Source organism: Pantherophis guttatus, chromosome 13 (genome assembly GCF_059756535.1).
Source record: "Pantherophis guttatus breed Tessera chromosome 13, ASM5975653v1, whole genome shotgun sequence".
Taxonomy (NCBI): domain Eukaryota; kingdom Metazoa; phylum Chordata; class Lepidosauria; order Squamata; family Colubridae; genus Pantherophis; species Pantherophis guttatus.
The window spans coordinates 5,698,498-5,713,636 of NC_142075.1; the positions used below are offsets into that span (position 1 = coordinate 5,698,498).

General features: G+C 40.5%; 1 protein-coding gene across 6 annotated transcripts in view; it reads left to right on the top strand.

The window, feature by feature from the left end:
• DENND4A (DENN domain containing 4A) overlaps window positions 1-15,139 on the top strand; it is a 103,458-nt gene that overhangs the window by 12,794 nt on the left and 75,525 nt on the right. For 5 of the 6 annotated variants that reach the window (XM_034435445.3, XM_087877777.1, XM_087877778.1 and 2 more), the window contains exons 2-3: window positions 657-986; window positions 12,928-13,177. In XM_034435445.3, the coding sequence (XP_034291336.2) occupies window positions 679-986; window positions 12,928-13,177 (558 nt within the window). In that variant the 5' untranslated portion in view covers window positions 657-678. The remainder of the gene's footprint in view (window positions 1-656; window positions 987-12,927; window positions 13,178-15,139) is intronic. The other variant, XM_034435447.3, reaches the window with a different exon arrangement.

The window sequence follows — 15,139 nt, forward strand, 5'->3', positions numbered from 1 at the left end:
GCCAAAGGATTTGAGTTTCCTCTTCAGGATCTGGCCTTCTAAAGAGCAGTCAGGGTTGATCTCCTCTAGGACTGACCGGTTGGATCGCCTTGCAGTCCAAGGGACTCGCAGGAGTCTTCTCTAGCACCAGAGTTCAAAGGCCTCAATTCTTTGGCGCTCAGCCTTCCTTATGGTCCAACTTTCACAGCCCTACATTGCATCTGGGAAAACCATCGCCTTCACTATGCGCACTTTTACACCGGTGTACACTATGATTAATCTTAGGCAAAAGGCTGAAAAGTGAATATCTTGATAAGTAATTCTGTTGTTATTGCAAAAAAGAACTGTGCGTGCGCAGTATGTGAGGGTTTTGAGTTCACAGCTAGATAAGCCCTTTATGCTTCTAGTCTGTTGATAAATTGACATATCTGGGCTTTATATACTGTAATGGAGCTGGAACCTGAGTGTATAACCAAATCCTGAAATCCTGAAGTGTATTTTTATTCCATGATGAGGGGAGGGGAAAAAAGTCTCTTTTACATTAAACTGAACATGGCCGAGTCATCCCTCAAACATGTAATAGTTCTCCTAAGTTGCTGGTTTTAAGGGATACTTCCATATGGTCAACTTGACTATGTTATTTATTTATTTATTTGTTGTTTTTAATCCTTCGCCAGATAGAACTTTCTGGAATGGAAGATGGAAGACAGAGGATCTCGGGTTGCTGACTATTTTGTGGTGGCGGGATTAACCGATATTTCTAAACCACTTGAGGAAGAAATTCACTTCAACGATGCTTGTCATAAGCTCGCAAAGCCCAAAGAACCAATCACAGATGTGGCGGTGATAATTAAATCTCTTGGGGAAGAGGTCCCTCCTGGATACAAATGCATCGATGTCACTCCGTCAGGACTGTCTGCTGATCTCAACAATGGCAGCCTCATGGGACCCCAAATATATATGTGCTACAGGAGAGGAAGGGACAAACCCCCACTTACAGATCTGGGGTAAGTCCGTTTTTCCTTACTAGTTTATTGTTCTGGGGGAGCCTGGCAGGAATTGGAGGAGGATTTAATATAGCGTCCGTAGGGAATGAAATGGAAGGTGTTTTGAATAGGTTGGGCAAAGAATTTGAAATAAAGCTTTTGTAACGTATGTCAGGAGAATGAAACACCTGCATTTGGAGCTTTAAAGCAGCTGCATCCTTCAGGAGGATAAATGCGGCCATGTTGATGGCTTTCCGGCATTTGGTGTACATCCATACTTGCTTCTACTGAGATCACTATTGAAACGAAGCAACCAGAGAAAGTCTTGGAAACAGTTACTGAGCTTTTTCATGGAATCACAAAATCATAGGGTTGGAAGGGAGCTTGGAGGTCTTCTAGTCCAACCTCCTACCGAAGGCTGGAGATCTTATACCAACCCAGACAAACAGCTGTCCAATTTCATTTTTTAAAAACCTCCGGTGATGGAGCACCCACAACCTCAGGAGGAAAGTGGCTCCATTGATCAATCATTCTCACGGTCAGGAAATCTCCTTAGTTGCAAGTTGGATCTCTCCTTGATGAGCTTCCATCCATTACTTCTTGTAATGGATGGAATTACAGTTGCTTTGGAGAATAGGTCGACCCTCTCTTTTTTGTGACCGCCCCTCAAGAAGGGGTCCTATTCAGCAGGTTCTGACAGGTTCTGGAGAACTGGTAGCGGAAATTTTGAGTAGTTCGGAGAACCGGCAAATACCACCTCTGGCTGGCCCCAGAGTGGGTTGGGAATGGAGATTTTGCAATATCCTCCCCCCAGGAGTGGGGAGGAAATGGAGATTTTGCAGTATCCTTCCCCTGCCACGCCCACCAAGCCACACCACACCCACCAAGCCATGCCGGTAGTAAACAAGTTGGAATTCCGCCACTTCCCTCAAGTACTGGTATTTGAATATACTTTTGAAGGAGGTAGTATTAAACACTTTAGGAGGGAGGCCCTGCTTTCATAGTCCTAGTTTTTAAATGGGGAGGGGAGGAATTAAGCGATGAGCCAAAAGGAGAAAAATACAATATAATGATTTTTCTATTTAAGTGGTAGCTGACTTAAAGCCACTGTGGAGAGATGCTTGATTTTAAAATGAAACACAGCTATTTCAGAAAAGTGATAGGACATCTATTGATCTGTTCATCTCTTGCATTTTTAAACTGCCCAGTTATCATAATTTCATTGGGTTTGTGTGTGTGTGTGTGTCTGTGTGTGTAAAACCTATGTATAAAATAAACCAACTGAAACCAACAAAAAAAGCAGCGTTATGGACATAAAATGTTCAGCAGCAGCGATAAGAGCTGATAAATTGATTACAAAACAAGCAGCAAAATCACAGTCTATCACTATGAGACCTGAGAAAATTGCAGAAGATTTTTTACCATGATGCTGGAATGATCATAATGGAGGTGTCAGGTTGGCCTCTCTTGGGACAGTCTCAGATGAAGATTACAGTTTGGATGAGCAAATGTAGAATGGAATTATCCTTTGGATAGGCAGATTTCAAGATACCTAAGACTTCTTAGTTAAATCACCATTTTGAATTGTTTCCACCTATGCAGAGGTAGGTCAAAGATCATTGTGCCAGGCTGAGAGCAGCACACTGCCTTAGCTCATGCGCTGTGGATCTTGCCTGCTTGTATGATCTCATTTTGGCTCTGATCTGCATTATCTCACCTTGCCTTCAGAGGATGGCATCTTCAGAGGGCGGTGAATAGTTTCTACCAATTAGGATGCTGTTGCTTGCCTGCCTTTTTGTCTGCCTGTAAAAACTGTATAAAAAATAAAGCTCTCTGCGAGAGCAAGAGAGACATCTTTGATCAGAGCAAAAGCCTGGACCTTTGATTTACAACACACCTATGCATATGTATGTATAGCTTTGCCCAATCTGAGTTAGCAGTCTACCTGTTTTGTTTTAAACGAACTGAAGTTTAGTTTGTAAAGTTTGCCCATGTATAAATTTTATATTCTCATGTAATTTGTAGTGTGATATAATCAAGCATCAAATAAAATAAAATCCAGGGTGGTGCGATGGCTCAGCAGATGAAGATGCCGAGCTTGTCAGCTGGAAAGCTTGGCCCGGGTTTGTCACCCGAGTGCCTCATAATGGGGTGAACTCCCATTCCTGCCTCAGCTCCTGCTGTCAAGGTTCCGACTGACGAACCCAACCAAGCCAGCAAATTGAGACAATCGGATCTCTTTAAGCACAACTTTATTGAGTACGTTAAGGAATTCGCAGAGTAACCCCTGAGTAGCAAGGGTGTGTACATGAAAGCGATTGAGAGTAGTTACGAATAAACACAGCCAACACACAGATACACTGAGTTGTGTTTACTTTTAGGAAATAGTAAGGCACAATCCAATAAACAGTCCAGGTCATACCCATATAAAGCAGGAGATATCAAAACGACAGTCCAGGGATAATCCAATAACAAAGTCTTCTTACCAGTTGTCATAGTCATTCACAATTTGCAAACAGTAGCATACAGAGATATTCAGAGAGTAAGAACAGCAAAGAGAAACAAACCATGTTTCTAGTTCCCCTTTAAGGAGATTGGCTACAGAGCTAACCAATCAGGACACAGTCTGATGCAATACAGAAGTCTTAAAGCTACATTGATGGTTTATATATTGCCAACCCAACAAGTTAGGTAATAGTCATTTCCTAACAGAGTACATCATTTCGGCACGCATGAAGCAAAACCAACTCTAGCTATTTCTCGCAGTTTTCACCTAATTATTAAAGAATAGATTCTTCTCTTCCCCTCCTTCGGCCAGGTCACATTGTCCAGTTAGGCGCTGTGGTGTCTCTATGGCAACTCTTTCAAGTCCTTGCCAAACATCTGTTGGGATGACATTGATTCCCACAGGCTCAGGAGTCGGGGTCTGTGTGACCCCGACTCCCGAGCCTGTCCTAACAGAGGAGGAGGGCTCAGAAGGTGATGGGGAGGAACTGACAAGGCCTCCCTCTCCAGGACCTTCCTTTCTGGCAATGCCTCAGGTTCCCTCCGAAGGCCAGGAGGAACAGCTGGGATGTGCCAGGAGGAAGGCATATCAGAGCACCAATTGATAGGGAGCGAGGATGATGAATCCTGGCTTGATCCCAGGCAGCGTCGGAGGGAGAAGCGTGCGCAGCAACGGAAGAAGCGTGGGAGGGCCGGAGATTGAGCTGAGTCACGGAGCCACGCCCCACCAGGAATAAAAGTGGGTGGAATTGCTCTTCAGGTTTTGTGACGGACAAAGTTAAACCCTGAAAGTCACATCGTGATCTCTGAAATTCGGCTTGGATATATTTTGGACTGAACATTGACTAAACTCTTGTCTCATGGATAATTTGTTGCTCCTGGAACGGACTGAAGATAAGTCCTCTTCTGCTTTATGGGAGTGAAAACGGTCTTGGCAGGCATTCGGCAGTTTGCTGCCAAAACCTTGGTCTGCCAGGAATTCTAATCTGTATACCTAATAAAATATTGGCAGGCGTGCTTGGTATTACGTTTGCCTGTGTGAGGAAGGGAGACAGAACAATTTCTCGTTGCCGTCTGGGACTAGCATTCCAAACCTATCCCTCACCCCATAGTCTGTGGCAAGCTGAGAAACGAAAACATGGTTGCAATAGCATAGGTACGTTTTGAAGTTAACACCTCCCCATTGAGCAGTTCGAAAGCATGCAAATGTGAGTAGATAAATAGGTACCACTTTGGTGAGAAGGTAACAGCGCTCTGCACCTCGGTGTTTAGTCATGCTGGCCTCATGACCATGGAATTGTCTTTGGACAATATTGGCTCCCTTGGCTAAGAAAGGGAGATGACCACTGTCCTCTAGAGTTGAACACAACTGGACAGGGAAAACCTTTACCTTGACAAAGTAATGCACATTAGGGAGGTGGGGAAGTCTAACGTAAAAGCAAGAGATCTGAGCAAGAATCGATTGGCTTGACATGATGATGAATAACTCCGTGAAAAACTGACTCAGGATTTGATTGCTATGAAAAATGTAAATTCTCTCCGGGAGGTTGTTGAGAAAGGCATAAAAAATGAAACTGTCAATATTAATAATATCCTAATCGAATTTATGGTGCAGATGATGATTTAGAATATTGGGTGTAATTCAAATACCACATATCATAAAAGATACTAAAGGCATAAAATGGCTGTCAAAAAGATTCAGTCATAAGGAGAAGAGTTTCTTCCTTTCTCAAAAACATGACAATCTGTGGTCGTCTCAGAACACCCATTAGTGGGAAAATCAGGATAAGCAAAAGGACTTGGTTACATAGATATGTAGCTCAAGATGTAAGGATGGCCATCAATTTGGAGACTTGACAACACCAAAGAGAAACCATCAGCAGCTAATATGTATTTCTCTTGGTTTGGGGTCAGCAAGTTCCCCACTATTTACCTGTTACTTGTAGCTGAGAAACCTAAGAGGAAGGTTGAGGGCCCTGTTTATGGACTTCCCTTTGGCCTCTCGTTGGCCACAGTGAGGACGTTATGGTATAAGAGTCTGTATTTAGTGTGATCCTGCTCTTTTGGTTTTCCCTTCTTCAGATGATAATAGTAATGTGTAAATTATAAACCTAATGGGCCTTTAGATAATGCTTGGTGGCAAAACTAGAAGAGTAGAAAACTTAAAGGCTCCCCTCACACATATGTGCTAATCGTTTCTGACTCTAGGGGGCGGTGCTCATCTCCATTTCAAAGCTGAACAGCCAGCACTGCCCGAAGACGTCTCCGTGGTCATGTGGCCGACATGACTCAACACCAAAGGCGCACAGAACGCTGTTACCTTCCCACCAAAGTGGTCTCTGTTTTTCCACTTGCATTTTTTTTTACGTGCTTTCGAATTGCTAGGTTGGCAGAAGCTGGGACAAGTAATGGGAGCTCACTCCATTATGTGTCACTGGGGATTCAAACCGCTGAACTTTCCACCTTTTGATGGACAAGCTCAGCATCTTGGCCACTGAGCCACCACGTCCCTAGAAAACATATTTATTTGCAAAAATGCCTATATACGGCATTTGATTTTGAGTATGTTACAGATTATGACTGAAATAGTGTACAGGTAATCCTCAAGTTACAACTATTTTTAGAGACTATTTGAAGGTGCAATGGAACTGAAAACACTTAACTCACAGTCGCTCCTCGCACTTCCGACCGTCTCAACATCCCCACGGTCACATGATCAAAATTCAGGCACTTGGTATTTATGATGGTCGCAGCATCCCCGAGTCATGGGATCGCCCTTTGCAACATTCCCAACCGGCTTCCGACAAGCCAAGTTTATGGGGGAAGCGGAATTGGCTTAACGATTGTGTGGTTCGCTTCACGACAGCATCCCAATTTGCTTTTTTGCCACCGTGGCGAGAAATCATAAATCTGGGCACAACTCATTTAACAACTGATCACTCAGCAAAGGAAATTCTGATCGCAATCGGGGTCATAACTGTAGGACTACTTGTAGGGCAGGGGTGTCAAACTCAAGGCCCGTGGGGAGGCTCTGGCCCATGGGGTGCTTAGATCTGGCCCGCGGGACTGCCTTGGAAACCGTGAAGGACCAGCCCGTGGTGCCTCTGCCAGTGAAAACGGAGCTTGGGAGGGCCATGTGCCACCATCTTGAGCTCCGTTTTCAGCTGCGGCGGCCTCCTTTGACCCTTTGCCAGGGAAAACGGAGCTCGTGAGTGCTGCATGGGGACCTTCCGAGCTCCGTTTTCACTGGCAGAATGCTCAGGCCACCACAGTCGCTCCCGATAAGAGTGATGTTGAGCTGAGGCTTCCGGTTTCCTTGTTTTCGGTGACGGCGGTGCCTTTTGAAGCTCCGCCAGCCCCGCCGCCTGTAGAGCCGCTTCGCGACCCAGAAGCGGCTCGAAAACTTCAAAATCCTCAGGATTGCTGAAGCAGAGATCGCAGGGCATAGGTCGAGCCCCTGTAACCCCCCAGGGAATTGTTTCTGGGGAGAGAACAGGCGCGGCTCCCTCCCAACCTGCTGAAACTCCGGGCGGCGTGGGACGATTCTGCCTTTGCAGAACAAGCCGGCTGCAGGAAACTTAAAGCGAAAGGAACCAGCCTTAATAAACAGCGAAACTACCTGAACCCTGAAACTTGGAAACACAAGTATTAGCGCTTTGTTGACTTTTTAACCTGAGAAAAATGCGAATGAGTGAAAGTGCTTTGAAAAAACATGGCGCTCAGCCTTAGAGTTAACAAGCCAGCGAGTGTGGATTGGTGAAGTTATCTTGCTTTGTTACAAAGTTTCCAAGTTGCTACAAAGTTGCCTCGTTTGTAATAAGAGAAATAAGTGAAAAATTTCTCCCTTTTCAATACTTGACTTTGCTTTACTTCAGTTTTTATCTGATTAAATCTGGGGGACTTTTTTAGAAGTCTCTGTGGAGGAGGGAAAGGAAAAGGAACTTCCCTCTTCAGAAAAACTAGCCTATGTGGCAGGATGGCTTCAAAGAAGCAGGAAGGGAAGGCAACAGGGGGGGGATCCCCCACACACAAACATGAAACGCAGCTTCCCCCTGCCCAACAGCTACAGACTCAGAAAAAAGAATTTGATGTGGGAGATTTAAAAGAATTTATTTCTAAAATTCTGGATGATAAATTTCAAAAATCCCAACAGGAAATAGATGACAAAATTCAAAAGTCTCATCAGGAAATTATGCAGGAAATTAATGAAGTTAAAGACATGGTGAAACAGAATCAAAATAAGGTGACCAAAAAAATATCAGAAGTTGCGTCTGGTCTGGCAGAATTTATTATCAAAGTTGATTCTAAAGTGGAAGAATTTAAATCAGAAGTTAATGTCAAGATGAAAGATAATGACTATAAAATTTCTGATGTTGATGATAAAATGCAGAAAGTCGAGAACGAAATTGTTATGATGCAATTCAGGGCAATGGAATTCGCTATACGGCTTCGAGGAATTCGAGAAGATGACAGACAGGATTTGAGACAGGTCTGCTCTGAGGCTTTGGCTGTGATTTTAAAAATTAATCCTGATGTGGTTTTTTACAAAATAGATAAAATTTACAGAGTGAATTCTTGGGTGGCCAGACAAAGACAACTGCCTAGAGATGTGGTCATATATTTTACAGATAGAGCAATAAGGAATGACATCCTGCAAAAATCCTTTCATACTTCTGTACAAGTGGGGGGCTCACAAATTGGAGTCTATAAAGAGCTACCACCTAAAATGTTGAAAACCAGAAAGGACTTTGGCTTTCTTGTTAAAGAATTGCAAAACCAACAGATACCATTTCGGTGGGATGCCCCAACTGGTATAATTTTGAGATACAAGGGAGAAAGACATCGCTTGAACACTGTGGAGAAAGCGGAGCATTTTTACACTACTATTTTTAAAGAAAGAACACCATCTCCGCGCACATCCACAGTTCTGGAGATTAAGGAGAGTGATAAGAAGCAACTTCAACAAGAACCTCAAGAACAGTCTAAGCAGGAACCAGAGGAAACGCAGGGCGCTGAAGGAGGTTTTCTGGATGAGCCTTTGCTGGAATCTTCTCCAATCTTGGACCCGGTGCAGACTGTTGAATTTAAGGATCAGCGTATAACCCGAGCTAAGTCTAAGCAACTTAAAGAAAAGCAACAACAGCGACAAGATAAAAAGGAAGCTAAGAGTACTACACAAGAGACTGGAGCCATGGGGGGAGCGAGACCGAAGATTTTGGAAGACATTCGGTTATTCTGCTCTTTGCTCCAGGAAGATAAAGATGATGATTAAGTGTTTATCTTGGTATGTGAATGGGTTGAATTCAGTACAGAAAAGGAAGAAATTATTTGCATATTTGAAACAATTTAATAATGATATAATTTGTTTACAAGAAACACATATTACAGTTCAAGATCAAAAATATTTGATAAACTCCAAACTAGGAACGCATTTTATATCTTCAACTTTGCAAAAAAAGAATGGTGTGGTTATTTATGTAAATAAAAAATTTTCGGCTAAAGTTATAGAAGCAGATGAAGATGGTAGGTTTGTAGCAATTGAATTATTTACAACAAACGGCCAAATTCTTTTGATTGGAATTTATGCTCCCAATCAACAACAGGATCACTTCTACAAAATGCTACATACTAAAATACTGCAATGGGATTATAGATCTATTTTAATCATGGGAGACTGGAATGGAGTAATTGACTCCAAATTAGATAAAAAGAGTTTGGCGAAGTCTAGGATTAGGCTACCACAGACCTTTTTTGATATGAAAGAAGATTTGGAATTAAAAGATATTTGGAGAATACACAACCCAAAAGAATTGGACTATACTTTCTTTTCAGACAGACATAGATCCTTCTCTAGGATTGATTTCATTTTGTTGTCAGATGATTTACTCGTTAAGACAAAAAGAACAAAGATTTTTCCAAGAACTTTGACTGACCATAGCCCAGTATGGATAGAAATTGAGATAGGCAAGACTGAGAGACGCTCTTGGAGATTAAATGAGAACTTGTTCAGATATGAAAAAAATATAATAGAACTTAAAAAGCACCTGAAAGAATTTTTTCAACTAAATTTGAATAAAGACACCCCAATAGAAATTGTGTGGGATGCAAGCAAAGCTTATATGAGAGGGGTGCTTATCTATATGAACTCTAAACATAGACTGATTCGACAAAAGAAAAGATCTGAATTGGAAGCAGAAATAAAGAATAAAGAACAGTTACTTATTAAAAATCCAACAGATGAAAGAATGCGTGGTGCTATAAAACTTTTGAAAGACCAATTTCAAATGCTTATGGCGGAACAAGTTGCAACAAACTTACAATATGCGAAGCATAATACATTTTGTAACGCTAATAAACCGGGCAGATGGTTGGCCTATACACTGAGGAAAAAACAGAGTATACGGACTATTGATAGTATTGATATTGGAGGGAAAGAAATTTTTCAACAAAAATTAATTAAAGAAGCTTTTGTGGATTATTATACTAAATTATATGCTAAAGAGGATGTGCATAATGGACTTATAGAAAAATACCTAGATGATAAAAAAAGTTATAAAAATTACTGATCAACAAAAGGAAAGAATGAATTATCCTATAACAGAGGAGGAGATAATAGTAGCAATTAAACAATTAAAAACAGCTAAAGCTCCTGGTACGGATGGCTTGACTGCAGTCTATTATAAAACTTTGCAAGCCGAAATGGTGGAACAACTTAGAGATTTATTTTGCAATATCCAACAAGGGGGCAAAATACCCCCATCATGGACAACAGCTTACATATCTTTGATACCAAAAGAGCAAGCCGGTCCTAAAAAACCGGAGAATTATAGACCAATATCTCTTCTGAATTCTGATTATAAAATTTATGCGAAAGTATTAGCCAACAGGTTGATGCCAGTAATTCAAAAGGTGATTCATGACGATCAAGCGGGATTTATCGAGGGTAGATACATGAAGGACAATGTAAGGCAAGTAATAGATCTATTGGAATATCTTGAGAAGAATAAACAGATCCCTGCAGTGCTGGTTTTCTTGGATGCAGAGAAGGCCTTTGATAGAGTGGATTGGAATTTTCTACTAAAGACTTTAAAAAAGATGAATTTTGGGGATCAATTTGTACAGGCGATTTCAGCAATTTATCAAGAGCAAAAGGCACAGATTATTATTAATGGAAGCTTGACAACAGAGTTTAAAATTGAAAAAGGAACAAGACAGGGATGTCCGCTGTCCCCACTTTTATTTATCTTAACACTAGAAGTCTTGTTAAATACAATACGGGACTCTAATATCTTGAAAGGTATAACGGTAAAGCAAGACGATTACAGAATAAAGGCATTTGCAGACGATCTAGTTGTTACCCTAACACAGCCAATGGAATCAATAATCCTGATGAAGGACATTACACAAGACTATGGTAAAGTCTCAGGTTTTAGAATGAATCATAAAAAGACTAAGATGATAGTTAAAAATATGACACAAGATCGTAAACACGAGCTTGAAAGGAGGGCAGGTTTTGAGGTTGTACCAAGGGTAAAATATCTAGGAGTCCAGGTTGCAGAATCAAATACGAAATTGTTTCAAAATAACTATGAGGTGTTGTGGCGAGAGGTGCAGAAAGATTTAGAGACTTGGAAAAAACTGCAACTGTCTCTACTTGGAAGAATAGCAGCAGTTAAGATGAACATTTTGCCAAGATTTCTTTTTCTGTTTCAAATGATTCCGGTGCTTAAAAGTGATAAACAAGTGAAAGTGTGGCAAGCTGGAATGAACAAGTTTGTCTGGAACGAGAAAAAGCCGAGAGTGAAATTGAAAATTATGCAAGATGTTCCAGAAAGGGGAGGTCTTAAATTACCAAACCTACAGTTATATTATGATGCAGCAGCTTTGACTTTAACAAGTGATTGGTTTGGAAGGAAAAAACTGGAATATTGAACGTAGAAAGTTTTGATCTTGAATTTGGATGGCATGCCTACTTATTTTATGATGATAAAGTCGATAAAGTATTTAAAAGCCATATACTTAGAGACTCTTTGATGAGAGTTTGGAAGAAGCACCGACTTAAATGGGATTATAAAATACCGCTATGGCTGGATCTTGGTCATATTTTGTGGAATACAAATATAATGTCACTCGGGGGGTTTTTATATAAAGAGGTTCTTTTTACAGATGCGGGCAGATGGCAGCTGAAGACATTGCAGACACTGTTGGACGAAGGGATTAATCTAACTTGGTTACAATATAATCAATTACAATTGAGATGGAAAGAGGATCAAAAAACTGGTATTATGTTGCATGAGGAAGAATTGGTTAGACACATAAAAGAGAAAGGTCCAATGCATATTAAAAGGCTTTATAATGTTTTGTTAGAAAGGGATTCAGAAACCGAATTAGTTAAAGATTGTATGATTAAGTGGGCTCAAAATTTTGAAGAACCAGTGATGTTGGAAACATGGGAAAAAATTTGGGTTCAGAACGTTAAATTTACACAGTCGCAGAATTTGAGGGAAAATTTCTACAAAATGTTTTATAGATGGCACTTAGACCCCAAAAAGTTATTATGTATGTACCCTAATGTTCAGCCAAAATGTTGGAGATGTGAATGCTTGGATGCTACATATTATCATGTTTGGTGGACCTGTAGGAAAGTTAAGGCTTTTTGGATAAAAATTTGGTGGGTCATGTAGAATGTTTTGAAGAAAAAAATTCAATTCTCTCCACAACTGTTCTTATTGGGTATAGTTAAGGGTTTTACATTGGGTGAAACAAAATTGATATTGTATATGATAACAGCAGCAAGATTGTTGATAGGTAAATATTGGAAAAACGAAGCTTTGCCCACTATTGAGGAATGGACTTTGAAGATGGCCAGTTTTGCAGAGATGGCGAAGATTTCAGCATACTTAAAAGATTGCTCACAAGAGACTTATGAATGGGAATGGAAAAAGTGGATATAATATGTTCAGAATAAATATCAAACTAGGAAGTATCAAATAGCTTTTATTTGAAAATAATGTATTACAAATATTTTAATGTAATGAAGATAAAAAGAAAAATTATAAGGGGGAGGGAGGGGTTCAAGTTTTATACAAGTTTTATACTAAGGTTTTTTTTTTACCTGATATGAGTATATTGTGTGGAAGTCTGGGGGGAGGGGAGGGTTAGGGAGGTTGGGATGTTTGGGGTGGGTGGTGGGGGGGAGAAATGGGGTGAAAATGTAACTGTAAAACTTTTGAAATAAAAAAAAAAAAGAGTGATGTTGAGCTGGCCATGCCCACCCTGGCCATGCCCCCCCTCCCACCCCCAAGATCAAACGCAACCCTGATGTGGCCCTCAATGAAATCGAGTTTGACACCCCTGCTGTAGGGGAGATCTGGGATTGTGCTGGTTCTATCGGGGCTGAATTTGCTCTGGCCACAGCAGTGCTTAAGTACTTGCTTTTCATTTGTCTCCCGCCTAGGGTTTTATACGACGGGAAAGAGAGGTTGAAACAGGGATGCGAAATCATCCAGACCACTCCGTCTGGCCGCCCTGCAAATATCAGCAGCGGTGCCTCGTCCCAGAAAGTGTACCTAACGTATCGGAGAGCTTTGGAGAACATGACTCAAAACACCTTGGCGGTCACAGACATCTGCATCATTATCCCAAGCAAGGGGGAAACCCCGCCACACACCTTCTGTAAAGTTGACAAGAATCTGAACAATAGTATGGTAAGGTGATTTCTGGATTTGGAGGGTTTTTTTTCTCTCTCCCCCCCCCCCAGTGGATTTATAATACTTGTCATAATGTATAGCATAGATGAGGGTCTGTTAATTCATCTTTAAGGAGCCTTGGTGCACAGCGGACTAAAGTGCTGTTAAGTAGCACTTAGCTGCCAGCTGCCTGCAATTACTGCAAATTCAAATCTCACCAGGCTCAAGGTTGACTCAGCCTTCCATCCTTCCGAGGTAGGTAAAATGAGGACCCAGATTGTGGGGGCAATAAGCTGACTTTGTATAAAAAAAGAACACCGCTTGGGGGCCCCCGAAAGCCCTACTAAGCAGGTATATACAAAAGTATGAAGGCTATTGCTTAACGCATTGTAAGCCGCCCTGAGTCTCCGGAGAAGGGCGGTATATAAATTGAACCAATAAATAAATAAACAATAAATCTTAATATTCTGAATTATTATAGGGTTTTTGGCTAGGTGGGGCTGGGTTTTCCTATGCTTCTCTTGATGAGTGAGCAACTATTGTTCTACTCTTGGTTACTTGGTTGTGTTATAATGTTGTCTGTTCTTGAATGCCATAAAGCAGTGTTTCTCAAACTGGGTAAGTTTAAGACTTCAATTCGCAGAATTCTCCAAACAGCCATGGGGGTCCTGGCTAGGGAATTCTGGGAATTGAAGTCCACCCTTCTTAAACTTACTCAGTTTGAGAAGCACTGACATATCCTGCTGTATTCATACTGATTTCTCCCTATTTGCATTTAGCATCTGATACTAAGAGATTTTTCATGAATATTGCCCTTAATGGCTAATATTTCAAGTGCAAATATTATTTTTTAAATCAGCGTCCGGCAGTTACCAATTCCTAGCTTCAAGCAATGGGACAGAAGGTTTTCATTATCTTCTTTGTATTAACTATTAACGGTTCTGAAATGATTCACTGGTTTAAAGGCATGAATTAAACTATCAGATGTTACTTATTTTCTGATTTTCTGGGTTGTAGAAAATGAAAACCTGTTTCACGAGTCAGTTGCGTCAAAAGGACTTCTTCAAAAGAATGGAAGCTAATAGTTTATTTTTGAAAATAAACATTTTCATAGAGCGTTGCTAGTCTTCCTATGTGTTAATCTGCAGGATTTCCTTATCTCCCTATTCTTTAGGGCTGCTTTTAAATGATAAAATGTGGTTTTAGGTCATTTCTTAGAAAAAAGGCAAAACCACGTGCATTTTGACAGCTGAAAGAGAAGCATGATCAACACATTTGAGTTTTAAATTTTATTTCTAATTACTAAGAGCTAACTTATTGTTCCAATCACAGTGATCAGAACAAATTATGGTGACAGAGTAAAACAGCAGCCTTCTTCATTTTAAAATCACAAAAAAATTAAGCAGACATAACTTCTTCCCATGTAATAAAAGTTTCTGTTAAATGGATACTTGTACAAGAAGTAATGCAAAGTGTGATTATAGGTCCTCCTGCCCATATTTATATCTTGCAAATTGCAATGTTATTTGAACTTTTCATATATATATGAAATTTAAAATATTGAATCCAAGTGCATAGATATAATACTAATAAATTCATTAGTATGATTCATTTCTTACAGGTTTAAATTATATGGGTCTTTTATGATTATAGTCTCTTCATTGAACTCATTTTACTGCTGGTCCTGAGGTCCGTACTGAGCTTCATTAGCAAGTTGATCTTTGGGAATGAAATGTCTTCAAAGCCTATTTTATTTTATTTTTGTTTGTATCCTCTAGATTCCAGATAGCCTTTGCTACTAAACCTTACAACAACACCATAGATTTCCAGCCTTTATATTGTATAGTATGTCATGTTTTGGCAGTGGTTTCTATTATTTCAAAGTTTATCATGCTGTTCTGTGATAAGGATGGCTAGGACTCCCCTGATACTCTGCATTTCGAAATACAGAAATTTAATATTTGCAGTGATTCACTTAAC